This window comes from Vombatus ursinus, unplaced genomic scaffold, assembly GCF_900497805.2.
Source record: "Vombatus ursinus unplaced genomic scaffold, bare-nosed wombat genome assembly UNPS02014809.1, whole genome shotgun sequence".
NCBI lineage: Eukaryota > Metazoa > Chordata > Mammalia > Diprotodontia > Vombatidae > Vombatus > Vombatus ursinus.
In genome coordinates, this window is record NW_020954587.1 from 3631984 (window position 1) to 3647376 (window position 15393).

Sequence of the window (15393 nt, forward strand, 5' to 3'; positions counted from 1 at the left end):
GAATCAATCAACAAAAACTAATAATAACTCACATCTACACAAAGTTTTGTGGTTATAGAATGTTTTATATGTGCTGTCTCACTTGATCTCATTTCATTCTACCTCTACCTCAGTAGGTAGTCAATAAATATTTGTTAATGGATGGTAGTTGAACCTACCATTGTGTGGCTCAATCAATAGATCAGAGAAAAACTTTTCTTGGCTTGGCTCTGCAATGGAAACCAAGAGTTAATATCCCTTTAAAAAATACACATCAATGCAATTTGGATTAAAGTACACCTGCCCCTTAACCCTGAACAGCATGGATCCTAACCAGGAAGGCTAGATAAGGTGGTTGAAAGGTGGTATTACCTTTGCTCCCTCATTCAAATAGAAGGTCCTGTCTTTAACCAAGGTGTTTCTGCTCGCTTACTTTGTGCAGAGGAATTCTTGAATACCTGCAGCTGTCCTTCCCATTATCAGCCAAAGATGCTGTTTAATATGAAGACCTTGCTGAGGAGTGCAGCCTTCCGACAAGGAAGCCAGCTGGCAGTTCGAAATTTTCAGTAAGTGTTCGATATGGACCTTTTCTTATCTTGGAAATGTGAACAGTTCTGGTAATGACAGAAATGATATTCTGCTCACAACACAGTAAGAAAATTGCCTCCTCTAGGGGTGAGGGTTGGGTCATCTTTTTTTGAGAGGGTCATAGCCAATTTAATCTGACCAGTATTTGAGTTGCCCTTTCTTTTCTTGTTTCCACACTGATTACATTTCATTTTGGGCCTACTGTGGCAGATACCATTGTATAATTTTCATTTTTGCCATAGCTTTGGAGCTAGAACAGATCTTAGAAGTTATCTGATCCAGTCCTTTCATTTTACAAATGAGGAAACTGAAGTCCAGAAAAAAATTGATAACTTGCCCATTCCATTCCAGCTATACCCAGACCAGTTCATTCTATTCAGAGCCCTTAAATTCTAAACAATCACCTCTCTTGAGAAAATTAGAGGAGCTAACTTATTTCATCTAATATCTGAGAGGTAACATGGCATTGTGGATAGAGGGCAAGTTTCACAAGGACACATGAGTTTGTGCCCTGTTTCGGACATCTATTTGCTTTGGAATCTTGAGTAAGTCATTTAACCTCTGAATCAATCAATCTACTAATCAATAAACATTTATTAAGTACCTACTATCTGCCAAGACAGTTCTAATATGCACCTGTGGAGGGAGTTTCCACACTGGGCAATTCACCTACAGGGATGAAATCACTGGTCCAGACCGGAGAGAAAAATCAGTTAATATTTGCTGAATAAAAGGCATAGAAAGAACTAACTGACAATATACCTTTCTCAACCAACTGTAATGACTTCGTATTATCTCTAAGGAAAAATATAAAGTTTTCTGTGTAGCTTTTGAAGTCATACACAACCTGGACTCTACCTATCTTTCCAGCCTCACTGGAATCACTTCCACTCTCACTCTCTGTGATCTAGCCAAAATAGCTTTCTCTCTGTTCCTCACACATGATACTCTGCCTGCCATATCTGTCCATCTCCCATGCATAGAACACATCCCTCTCTTACTTTCACCTCCTAGAGTCTTTCTCTTTCTTTAAGATGCTGCTCAATGTCAGTTTCACACCAGCACAATACATGGCTTATTGCCCAGGCATAATCAGTGACCTAATAATTTTAATAGAGCATAGTTATATCACATGTATATCCTACATTATAAATTATATTTCAAAACATAATATATGTAAATATAATTTTTTAATCTCAAAAAAATGCTGCTTAAGTACCATGTTTTATATGAAGCCTTTCCTGATTTCCCAAACTGCTAGTACCTTCCCTCTCAAACTTTATACCTCCCAAATACCAACACCTTGTATTTAACTACATTGAGTAGATATGTATTTATTAATTTTATTTTCATTCTATACATATTTTATATTCACTTCATATCTCCCCTATTAGAATGGAAAGTTCATTGGGAGAAGGATTTTTTTCATTTTTTGAAGTCTGTGCTTGGCATCTAGTAGGTTCTCAATTGATACTTGTTGATTGATTGATCTCACTCTAGGGATGCTGATGTCCATTTAATATTTGGACAGACTTAAAATTCAACACTAAAGGACTTAGAGATACATATTTTAAAAGGTCACATGAAGAAAACTTTCTGTCTAATGGGAATAATATCATTTGTTTTCCATTTACCTTTGAAAAGTCACTCCCTAGAACTTTAGGGCCTGCATCCATTTATATTCTCTACAAAATAGCTATTTCTTGATTCTGGATATCAAGCTAGCAATTGGAAGAAAGATGCTTTAAAGCAAGGGTAGAAGTCATTTTGAGGAAACAACCATAGTGGTCACATGTTCTCAGAGAGATATATTTGTTGTAGTTCAAACTGAGTGTCTCTTTCTTTTTTTCATTATAAACATAATTGTTCCAGTAGATATTTGATCTCATCAATGTGAGCATGATCTTTAACAACGCCGATACCAAGCCACGCATGCTTTATCCTGTTCGTTTTGTTCCGATCCTCCTATAAGATCACAGGTCCACCCCCAAATTTTGGGGACATTCTTAATAACCATAAACCAATTAAAAAAACAGTAGCAACAAGGATTAAAATCATGTACACAAACCATAAACCCCAAACTATTTACAGTATGCCTATTAAATTCTATTCAACAAGCAGGCATTAAGAACCTATTCACTGGGAGGGGTTTGGGGAATTTAAGAGGTTGGAAGGGCGTACAAAGTCAAAAAAAATTAAAAATTCTCTGTCCTCAAGGAGCTTATATTTTATTGGGGGATGTACACAGATAAATAAATTTAGAAGTACATACAAATTAAATACAGACTAATTTCTGAGTGCTGAGGCATGTGGATAGCACTAGGCGTAGGGATCAGAAAAGGTCTCTTGCAGGAAGGAGATGGGAACCGAGGTGCACTTTGAAGGGAGCCAGGATTTAAAGAGGGGAGATTAAGGAGGGAGGAATTCTAGGCATGGGGGGATGAACTGTGCAAAAGCAAATAGGCAGGAGATAGAATTTCAGGAACCACCAATAAGCCAGTTCTGCTGGAACATAGAGTACATGTGGGTGAGTCATTGGAAATCAGCTGGAAAGATAGGCAGGAACATCAGTTTGGCAACTGCATAAGGGATGAATTGGAGAGGGGAGACACTGGAAACAGGGAGACCAATTAGAAGGCTACTGTCAGGGTCCAGGAGAGAAATGATGGGAGTTGGAACTTTGGTGGCAGATTATTAGAGAGAAAGGGACAAATGTCAGAAGTGTGGAGGCAGTAGCAAAAGGGCTCAGCAAAATATAGTGCTGTTATTTTGTTAAAGTTCATGTGCATAAATTTTAATGATAGAAATAACATCTTATTTATTCAGTGACACCTTCTGATTTTTTTTTTTTGTCTGCATCCATAGCAGATTTTAAAACAAAGTTTCTGTGGTGAACTTAGGGAGGCAGTGTGGTGTCGCTGAAAGAACACTGGGCTGAAAAATCTGTAGACCTAGAATCTAGATTGAGCTCTATAACTGATTCACCATGTGACCTTGGAACCCCTCTAGAACTCAGTTTCCTCACTGATAAAATGAGGGGGCACAGACTGGAGGATCTCTGAGGTATGGCTTAGATATCTTCAAGCACCCATCAAGAAGTCCAATAGGGTGTGCTGCCATTCCCTCCTCATTGCTCCCTCTACACACACACACACACACACACACACACACACACACACACACACACACCAAGCCCAGCTACTGGATGAGTTCCAGCTAAATAAAGTAAGAGCAGTTGAGTTTCCATGAGGTCTCTGACCTTTGACATTCCCCTCATGAAAGGAAAGCTGTTTGACTCTTGTTTGTTAAGTGTTACATTTTAACTTCGTTTATAGTCTTTAGCAAAGTGGATTTTGGCAGGAGGTTGGGAGGGTATGTTAACTTTTATTTTGATATGTCCTGTACCTTGAAACAATAGTACTTAAAAAATGTTTTTTAATTCTGAACTTGACAAACACCAAAAAACTTAAACATTTCTGTATATAAAAGTTACAAAGAATAATTTTTAAAGAGTTATAGGAAAGAAAAACAAATTTAATTATGTACAGCTTTGTTTTTTCAAGTATTTACCAAATTCAGCATGTTAGTTCCAAAAGCATCCTGCTTTCCCATTTCTCTCCAAACTGCCTTCTGTTCTCTTCCGTGAATTAAACAACAAAAAAATCATTGATACCATTTTTCTTTCTTTCTTTTCTTTTCTTTTTTCTTTCTCAAAATTCAGTTTCTTTCTCCCTTTCCAAAATTCAATTTTGATCTTCCTCCCTCCCTCTTTCCCTCTTTGCCCCTTTTCTTCCTTCCTTCCTGCCTTTCTGCCTTCCTTTCTTCCTTCTTTCCTTCCTTCCTTCCTTTCCTCCCTCCTCACTTTCCCTCTCTCTCTCTCCCTCTCCCTCCCTCCCTCCCTCTCTCTCCTATCCCTACCCCACCCTCACTTTCTCCCACCCACCTTTTTTTAACCCTCCCTTGTAACAAGTTACACAAAACAGATTCATATATCAGCTATATCTAAAAATATGTGTCTCATTCTAGACCTCTAGCCCATTCCCTCTCTATCAAGAGGTGGAAAACATTCTTTGTTCATTGAATTAATCAGAATTCTTAAGTTTTGCACAGTAGTTTTTCTTTGCAATGTTGTGATCGCTATATAAATTGTTCTTCTGGTTCTACTCACTTCACTCTGTCTCAGTTCATATACATTTCTTCCCACTTTCTTTGAATCTGTCTCTTTCATCACTTCAAACAGATCAGTAAGCACTTCTTACTTTCAGTTTCTATATGTTCTGCCATTTTCCAACTTATGGACATCCCTTTAGTTTTCAGTTCCTTGCTATATCAAAAAAAATACTGCTATTAATATTTTAGTGTGTATATATACATATATGTTTTTTATTTCATTTAAAATATTCTCTTTTGAGTATGCCTAGTAGTGCTATCACAGGATTGAAGAATGTGGAGGTAGTAGCAAATTAATTTCCAGAATGTTAGACCAATTTATAATTCCACCAACAGTACACTAGTGTGTCCCTCCTTTTATATCCCCTGTCACAATTGTCATTTTCCTTTTTTATCATTTTTTGTAAATCTCAGGGGCATGAGCTAGAACCTCAGAGTGTTTTGATTTGTATTTCTCTTATGATTTAGAGCATTTTAAATGATTATGATAGCTTGCTTTTCTCTTTTTTTTGAGAACTGCTTATATCCTTTGACTCAAAATTGTCCATTTTATCTCCTGTGATCATCTCTATCCCTTATTTGATCAAGAAATTTACCCCCATCCATAATTGTGAAAGGTATCTCCTTTTATTGTTTTCTAACTTGTTCGTGATATGGCCTTTAATAAGCCATACATTCCTTTGGAGTTTATTCTGGTATATGATGTGAGATGCTGGTCTAAATCTTAATTTCTGCCATATTGATTTCAAGGTTCCCCAGCAATTTTTGTCGGATAGTGAGTAGTTGGAATCTCTGGGTTTATCAAATTATGTTGATTTGCTCCTGTATCTTATTTTCCTTGTCTCTCCTACTGATCAACTTTTCTATTCTTTTACAAGTGCCAAATACTTTTGATGATTACCTTGTCTGATTCAGAAGGTTGTTCTGAGAATCAAGTGAGATGATGTAGGTAAACTGCTTTGCAAACAATAAAGCCCTGTAGAAATGTGAGAGATTATTATTGGTATTGGGACAGAGGTGACTCGGGGAGTCCTGGATGATTTGATCCAGCCTGAATTCATCTTAGCCAAAAGGTCTAGAATTGATGGATCAGATGATTTGAAGGAGGCCATAGACATTATTTTACCTCTTTCTCAGATTAAATTAGGTTGTGTTTTCCATTTTCTTTTTCCATCCTCTCTCCATGCTCCCCCTACCTTTCTCCATAGTGAGAATCTAGAAGCATAATTAGCTTCATGAAAAGCAGACTTCAAAACCATCGTCTTGAGGGCCCCAGAAACAATAGTAATGAAGATCTGTTTGAGGAAGACAGGCAAAAGTTAAAGCCTTAAAAAGTAAGTCAACAATAATTTAAACTTTCTTGGTGTGGTACTGTCAGAGCTTTTTAGGGGAAGATGGATGAGGCTTTGTTCTTTCCCCAGGCAATGCGTCTTCTCTTACAGGCAATGCGTCTTATCTTTCCTCTCCAACCCCAACAAAAGGGTGAGCCACATTCCCTTCTCTCCTGATTAACTGTATCCACCATCACACTCTGCTCTGTAGCACTGCTGCTTCCCTCACCCCCATGTTTTTGCCTTAGATGAGAATATTCCTGGTTTACACCTCAGGGTGTGCTGAGAACTGTTCGTCCAGAAGTTATGCGGCTTTTTCCTGCATTCCTTGAAACTTCCTCTGGGATGCTTTTAAGCCTGGTTCATGTTAGCTTATTGAAGGAAGTGCTGAGTTGTGGAATGTTGATGTGCTATTGTTATGGTCTTGAAAATAGAAGATTCATTTTATGTGACTTCCTATTGCTTGAAAATTATCTTTGGAGAATCAGTGATTTTTAAGCTTGTTCTTACAATGAATAGGTACAAAACCCCCACCATGGCTCCAACTAAAGCCAGACATTGTGAACTTGCATTTCTTAGAATCCTACAACAATGCTCATCAGTAGTGAGCATATTTGATTCCCAAATAATAAGAGTACACATGAGTTTCCTTTCTCTAGGCATGGGTGTGCTGCAGCCATCTCAAACCGCTCAGGAGAACTAATTTTTAAATTTTCAGTGTGAGCATTTAAATTTTGGAAACTGGCAAACTGCAAATGAGGATTTAATTTTATTGTTTTGTTAATTGTTTAGATTTAAGAAAATGTTGGAGAAAATCTTAATAAATTCAGATTACATTTAAAAGTGTGTTGTTAGTAATTTTTTTTTTGAAGAGTCAGTTCTTAAATATCTAGTAACACACCCCTGCCTGAGTTGTGATGGAGAAAGAGAGGGAGCTATGAGCAGAAGTAGGGTTTGTAGTCTATTTGCCAGAACCATACAGACAACATGAAATTAGCAATGCCAAGAACTATAAGATCAGATTCTGTTAAATAAGACATACCTGAATTTTGGGCAAGTGAGGTCTCCCTCCAGATTTCTAATTCCAAAGGAGAGTGTCCTAGGAGGTACAAGACAACCTAATATCTAGGTTCTATTCCCAGATCCACTACTTATTAGCTATGTGACTTTGCGTAAATCATTTAATCTCTTTGGCCTCCTTTTTTTCATCTGTAAAGTGGGGACAATGACATTTGCAACCTATTTCACAAGTTTCTAAAGTATAAACGCTCATGCTGAAAACTTAAGAATCAGTTCTCTTGAGCAGTGTGAGCTGGCTCCAGCATACATCTGCATAGGGAAAGGAAACTCACAGCAAGGTCTGCTTGTTGGACCCTTTTGCTCTCATCTCACACTGCACTGTGGCTTTGAGAGTTCTTGCTATTGGATTCTCTCAAGCCCACTCTCTATTCTCACCCTGAAACACATGACCAAAATTCTCACTCAACCTAGCCATTGCTTCACCTTCCACACTTTTCTGACTTTCAACCACCCTGACAATAAGGGGTGATTCAAAACCCATTTCCATAAGACCCTCCTAATTAATGGAGATTAATTACTCAATACTTCCTGAAATTGTGAGGAGCAGAATTGCTGAGAGATTAGGAGACAAGAGATCCTGGTCTTTCTGTTTCCAGTTTATAGTTCCAGATTCCCTTTAGGTCCCTAAGAAAAAGAAATTGTAAGTGCTTCAATCATGTCCCTGGCCAAAGACACTAGAGATTTTGGGGAATTTCTCACTGGGCAAGAAATTCTCTGACATCTGTCAGCTGTTGACTTGGATAAATGGATTTATTCACTATTTGCTATATGTGTGCATTATGCAAGTGACATTTGGTGGGAAGGGAGCTAGGCGTTGGATATATAGCTTGGAGTGCTCCTTCTCAGTTAAGGGCTAATAATTAGGAGCACAATTTGAACCTAAAAATTATTTCTCCTAGACTAACAACATTTAAGGGAGCAGATAGATATAATTCTAACACAGCATTCCTTTCCACTGAGGGAAACAGAGTTACCAGTCTCTAGCCCCAACCTCCTGCTTTCCCTCCTTGCATGAATCAAAGTCTTCTCTGGAGAAAGGTTGGGAATTGGAGTCTCTAGAGTAAACTGTATCCTTCAGAACAATTCTGACCGATTTTGTACTGCCTGAGAACTATGAATCGTTCTTACTTCTTAAAATAGAGTTCTATTTTACGTAAAAAAGATTAAAAAAAACGTTCTTAACTTATGGGCCAGTTTTCCAACCCCTCATCTAGAGATATTTCTGCCTCTCTGTGAGTCATATCTATACAGACCCATGTTTTTGCACCTAACCTACCTACATGGGCAAAAGAGCATACAGCACACCAGTCAGTCAATAAGTGTTTAATGAGTGACCACTGTGTGCTAGGCACTGCACTAAATGCTCGGGAAACAAAGAAAGGCAAAGGACCGTCCCTGTCCTTATGAGGAACTCACAATCTAATGGGAGAGATGACATACAAACAAATATATACAAATAAGCTACATATAGGATAAATAATAAATAATAAACAGAAGGAAGGCACTAGAATAATGGAAGATTGGGAAGGGATCTTAGAGAAGAGATTTTAGCTGTGATTTGAAGGAAGCCAATAGGCAGAAAAGAGGAAGGAGAGCATTCCCGGCATGGGGGACAGCCAGTGAACAGGCTGGGAGCTAGGAGTATCTTGTTTGTAGAACAGCACAGAGTCTAGCATCACGGGATCCCAAAGTATGGGATGGGTTTGGGATAGGTAGCCAGGGTAGATTATGAAGGTCTTTGAAATCCAAACAGAATTTTTCACTTGATCCTGGAGGTGATTAAAGAGCCACTAGAGTTTGATTAGGTCACATCTGCACTTTAGGAAAATCACTTTGGTGGCTAAATGGAGGATGGACTGGGGTAGGGAAAGATTCATATCAGGGAGGCCAACCTGTAGGCTATTGTGTACTGTAGCCATGAGGTGATAAGGGCCTGCACCAGGGTGGTGGCAGTAACTGAAGAGGAGGCACATTGAAGAGATGTTCCAAAGGTGAAATCTACAAGTATTTGGCAACAGAATGGATATGGGGAGGGGGGTGAGAGAGTCAGGGATAACTAAGTTCTAAGTCTAGGGGATTGGGAAGATGGTGGTTTCCGCAACCATAATAAGGATGTTTGGAAGCAGGGAGGGTTTGGAAATGAGTTCAGTTCTGGATATGTTCAGTTTAAGGTGTCTATAGAAGGCATCCTATAATTGAATAGATGAGAGGTAATGAGATCACTAAATGAAATAGAAAAGAGGGAAAAAATAAGAGGGCCCAAGACTGGGGAATCTGGGGCTTTACTTGGATTAATATTATGGAAAAGATAAGGAATGGTCAGAAAGGTAGGAGAACCAGGAGAGACTTTTACATATCAGAGCCAGTCTACAGGAATATCAATATAATTTCTGGTCACTTATTTTTGGCATGAAATTGGATTAAAAAAATTTTTTTTCTAAAAACTTTGGACAATTTTTTTCTGTTCTGAGATTCTACAGTATTTTGCTTTAGGAAGAGCCCATTGTTTTCTGAATGCATACATACACACACACACACATTTCAGATATTTTAACCTAAATTGCCCTAGACTTGTATTGAGTGGTCCTTGAAATATCCAGCGTTCAGTTCCATGAGGCACATTACTTCATGTTTGTTTATACTTTTGCTAGCCTCGAATGAGTTTAAATAGGATTCCATGCCCCCCTTTCCTGAAAACAGCTCAGTTTATAATTTACATATGCATATTAGCAGTTTTTATTAATAACTTTGGAGGAAAGATTTATTTTCCAGACCTTTTTTTTTTGGTATTGGTGAATACTGAGGACATCCTTTGCCTCCTTATCTAGTCTTTTGCACTTGCAGGTCAGTAGCCTGAGTGGCAGGAAACTCTTTTGACTTCATTTTGACAGCATTTTTTTTTTTTGCTGTGGTCATTTTTGAAGGGACTTTGACTTCCCATTCTGAAAAACATATTTTTATTTGCATTTTTCAAACATTTTGTATTTTGTTTATATTTTTCTTTTCTTTTCATAGGAACCCAATTCTATTCTTCTTGGTTGTATCCTTGAATTTTTTTTAAGGTAACTTTTATTTTTGTTTTATTGTTTTTTAGACATGTAATAAACTTTTCCAAATTGATTTGACTTCATCCTAAACTGCTGTTAGCATGAAAATACTGTTATGTAATTGCTGAATTTATTGATAAAATGAATAGTAAGTAGTAAAAATAATAGCAAAAAGTCTGAATGCTACTGTCTGCTTAATTAATTATTATATATCAATTGTTGGGGAATTTCTGAAGCCAGAGATCCCATTCTTACTTATGAATTCTTCCCACCTTAGACTGGAGATCAATAAATCCCCAGGCAAAGCTAGAAGATAAAAATTATATTTAGCATCAGCTGATGGACTATTGACAATTGGATTGCAACAGCAATGAACCAAGGGAGATACCATACATAGGATTTTACACAGCCTTAGTGCAGACATTAAATGCAGCAGAACTCCAGAGACTATCAGGGAAGGCTGCTTAGCCACTTTTCCTTTTGGGGAAGTTTAATAGTAGGGATAGGACTTCAGGTAATTTGGGGGAGAATGTGTTACTCTTAGGGTTTCAGAAATTACCAAAGATCAGGTTTGTTCCAGTAGGTATGTTCTCTGTAGTTAGTCTCATCAGAATATCCTGGTGAGGCAGGAAATTTCTAAGAGAACACAGAAATCAGTAAGGCTCATCCTATCCTTGCTGACCTGAGGGTCTCTACACAACCTTGTAGCTCTATTTCTTTGATTTCTAAGGTTACTTTTTTCTGGGGAAACTTTTCCTCAGAATTTGTAGGTTACCTTCTCCAAATTGATAAGTGAAAAAGCCATTGGTACTATTTTCATGCTTTGAATTCATGTCTTTTGCCGAACTATTGTATTGCTTTTATATTGATTCCACATCCACTAGGGAAGGGCATAAACATTTATATAGCACTTACTATGTGCCTGGCATTGTGCTAAGTGCTTTGCAAATATTATCTCATTTGATCTTCACAACATCCCTAGGAGTTAGGTGCTGGCATTATGCCCATTTTGTAGTTGGGAAAACTGAGACAAACAGAAATTAAGTGGTTTGCCCAAGGTCACACAGCTAGTAAGTGTCCGAGGGTGCATTTGAACTCAGTTCTTCCTGACTCCAGGCCCAAGGCTCCATCCACTGTTCTACCTAGCTGCCTCTAGGCATTAGCCCTCTTGACTTCCTGACATCCCTAAATACCCTAGAATCATCTATTTTTCCCTTTGCATATGCCTTCACAATGGAGAGAGCCAGGAAAGCAATCTTCCCATAAAAGGGTCAAAACTTAGCTCTTTCTTCCCTCTCTCAGACCTTCAGCATCTCTATCTTCTTCTTTTTTTTTGTGAGGCAATTGGGGTTAAGTGACTTGCCCAGAGTCACCCAGATAGTGAGTGTTATGTGTCTGAGGCTGGATTTGAACTCAGGTCACACTGAGCCACCTACCTGCCCCCCTACCTATCTTCTGACACTGGATCTAAGTCCAGCATTCTTTTTACTCTTATAATGATGAATCTTCTGAGCCTCCAGAGGAGCTTCTGTATTTGTTCCTGTGTTTTCTTAGCTTTCTGAAATGCCTCACTGCATCTATGATCTCACCAATGTGGGTGTTTTCTCCCATGAGGCAGATCGTAACCCATTGTCATGGGAGTTTCTTAGCCTGAGTTCCATGAGAACTCAGGGAGAATCTCACCCACCATGAAGTCTGTGTTACTAGGGGTCATAAAGTGAGTAGCCAGGCTAAAAGTAAAATAAATTTATGAGTACATTAAGGAAGATGCTTGGGCTAGGAGTAACATTAGCTTCTTAGGATATAGATTGGATTTTTATAGCTTTCTAGGCCCGCTTGATATACACATCCAATCAGCAGTGTTCAATCAATCAATAAACATTTATTAAGCACCTACTATGTGCCAGGCATTGTGCTAACATCTAGAATACAAAAAGAGGCAAAAGACAGTCCCTGTCCTTGAGAAGCTTATGATCGAATAGAGGAAGACAACATGCAAACAAATATGTGCAAAGCAAGCCACATTTAGGATAAATAGGGAACATTCCACAGCAGAATGGAAATGAGGGAAGTATACAACCTTAGCATCATAGGAATTGTGAAAGGTCAGGCTTGTTCCTGCAGGAAATGCATTTCTCTGCAGTTAATCTTATCAGAATTCCCTGTATTGGCAGGAAATCTCCAAGATATTTGAGGCCCCTTTTAAAATAGAATAATTCTTGCTCATCCTGTTGTCAATAGTGAGGGAAGTAAAGAGCAAACTCTAAAGTTCTATTTCCTTGGTCTCAGAAGTTACATTATCTTGGGAGGAGATATTTCCCCAAATTTACCTTACTTACCCTAAATTCACTAAGATAGAGTTATTCTATATTGCTCTATATTATACACCATCCATACCTTCCTGTCCCCTAAGACTCTTATTCCTATCCTCTCATAAATCTTCCACCCAGAGGGTCTACTCAGTATAATGGGAGCCTACCTTTTGTCCTTACGTGGATATTCACAAGCTCTCCATCCTATCTGTTCTCTCTTACTTTTTTCTACATGAACAACCCCCTTCCACATTAAGTCTTTGACGACAACTTTTATGCCACTTCTGACATACTTATATCATTATATATAATGCTTCATTGATAATATGTTGGAGCTATTTTTAGTCATCGTACATTTTTACAATGCTTTTATAGTGACCCACAATGTGAATTCTTCCAAGATTATGATATTCCATGCTTCATAACATCATTTGAAGTGTATTGTATTAAAATGGTAGGACTTTACTTTAGAGAGAAGCCTAGGTCAGTAAAAGAACTATCAAATTCCCAAAATGCAAGCAAACCTCTAATTCAAATTTAGGTCTGCTCGTTATCAACCTGCAGTGTCTTTCCAACATATATGTACTTACAGGGCAACTTTATGGGTTGCTCATCTAACTGAATATCATAAAAACCATTTTTATCTGCTTGGTTTGTCCTGTGTGAATAAGTGAGGCCAAACACTTAAGTAAGGATCTCATTTAGGAGTCTCTGTAACTCTCAAAGTTTGATAAAAATCATCATGTCATTCGCAGACAAGAACATCTGGGTTCCCACTTCCACCTGGACTTTGCACTGGGAATCTTCAATGTCAGTGGTGTTAGGGGAATTCCTCAACTTAGAGTCCTAAGATCCTCCTTGTGAGTAATTCCTCCTACCTTGGTTCATTTGACTGGAAGTCAATAATTCAGGAATTAAGGCTAGAAGATTAAAAAAAAATTAATTAGCATCAGCTGACAGGCAGTTGAAAGGTAGACAGTAAGGTATTGAACCAAGGGAGATACATATATGTGTGTGTGTGTGTGTGTGTGTGTGTGTATGTACTTTGATTGTGTCATTTAATTCCAAACCACCCCCAGCCTTGGGCAATCTAATCAAAGAATTTATCACCACCCAAACCTGAGTAGAACACAATGGGCTTCCACACCTGGGTGGGGTCTGAACAAGACTGAAGAGAAAGTTAATCCAATCTCATTATCAATAATGTCTTTCAGATACTGGCTTGGTTTCAGTAAGGGATAAGTCCTGTGTCTCCCCAATATTAACAATTAGTTAATAGTCATTCCTCTCACACACAATCTTATTTTCTCCATAGGGGTAAGCAACTAGGAATAACATATGTCTATTGCATACCTTGCTTGACATTAATAGTAAGAGAGTCACTGAAAAGTTGCCTCTGTGATAATATCATTTAAGGACTCTTAAATAATTTTAATATATGTAACTTTTTGGAAGAGGGTTTTTAAGGAAGCACTTTGCTCTTCAGAATCACAATTTTTTTTTTAACTCCAGGAATAGCATATATTGTATGTTGTATGCCAGGAAATCTTGGTTTTTCAGACCTTATTGTTGTTGTTATTGTTGTTGATGTTTGTCCTTTCATTCTTAAAAAGGACCATGACATCAGGGAGATGATGCTATGACTTACAATGAATTGGATTTAAGTGAGGAAGAGCAGTGCAAAGTCACCAGCCTCACTTTCTCCTCCGGAGCTATCTGGTTCCCATGGCAAGATATAGATCAAGATGACTGAAGATGACCCTTTTAAAAAAATATATTTTTAGTTTTCAACATTCACTTCCACAGGATTTTGAGTTCCAAATTTTCTCCCCCATCTCATCCTTCCCCCCACCCCAAGATGGCATTCATTCTGAATACCCTTTCCCCTATTCTGCCATCCCTTCTATCTCCCCCCTCTTCTCTTATCCCCTTCCCCTTCTATTTTCCTATAGGGCAGGATAGATTTCTATACCCTATTGCCTGTCTATCTTATTTCCCAGTTGCATGTGAAAACAATTTTTAACATTTGTTTTTAAAACTTTGGGTTCCAAATTTTCTCCCTTCCTCCCTCCCTACCCTCCTTCATTGAGAAGGCAAGCAACTCAATACAGGTTATACATGTGTAGTTATGTAAAGCACTTCCATGGTAGTCATGTTGTGAAAAAAAGTATATTTCCCATCATCCTCTCCTGCCCCTTGTTTATTCTATTCTCTTTTTTGACCCTGTCCCTCCTCAGAAGTGTTTGCTTCTGATTACCCCTCCCCCAATCTGCCTTCCTCTTTATCATCCCTCGCTCTCTTATCCCCTTCCCCCCTTTTTTCCTGTAGGGTAAGATAGATTTCCATACCCAATTTAATGTGTATGGTATTCCCTCCTTAAGCCAAATCCTATGAGAATAAGATTTACTCATTCCCTCTCACCTTCCCCCACTGTAAGAGCCTTTTCTTGTCTGTTTTATGTGAGATCATTTACCCCATTCTACCTCTCCCTTTCTCTTTCTCCCAGTATAATCCTTTCTCATATCTTAATTTTATTCTCCAGATGTCACCCCTTCATCTTCAACTCACCCTATGCCCTTTATCTATCCATCCATCTATCTATCTACCTATCTATCTATCTATCTATCTATCTATCTATCTATCTATACATACATAGAATGTTTTTCCCTCCAACTACCCTAATACTGACAAAGGTTTCATGAGTTACAAATATCATCTTTCCATGTAGGAATGTAAACAATTCAACCTTAACAAGTCCCTTTTGATTTCTCTTTCCTGTTTACCTCTTCATGCTTCTCTTGAGTCTTGTATTTGAAACTCAAATTTTCTATTCAGCTCTGGTCTTTTCATCAAGAATGCTTGAAAGTCCTCTGTTTCACTGAATAT

General features: G+C 38.1%; 1 protein-coding gene across 1 annotated transcript in view; it reads left to right on the forward strand.

Annotated features, from left to right (window-relative positions):
- Positions 1 to 377: 377 nt before the first annotated feature.
- The window catches only part of OTC (ornithine carbamoyltransferase), a 73657-nt gene continuing 58641 nt past the window's right edge, over positions 378 to 15393 (forward strand). Inside the window, exon 1 of the mRNA XM_027875589.1 lies at positions 378 to 545. Within this exon, the coding sequence (XP_027731390.1) occupies positions 469 to 545 (77 nt within the window). The 5' untranslated portion in view covers positions 378 to 468. The remainder of the gene's footprint in view (positions 546 to 15393) is intronic.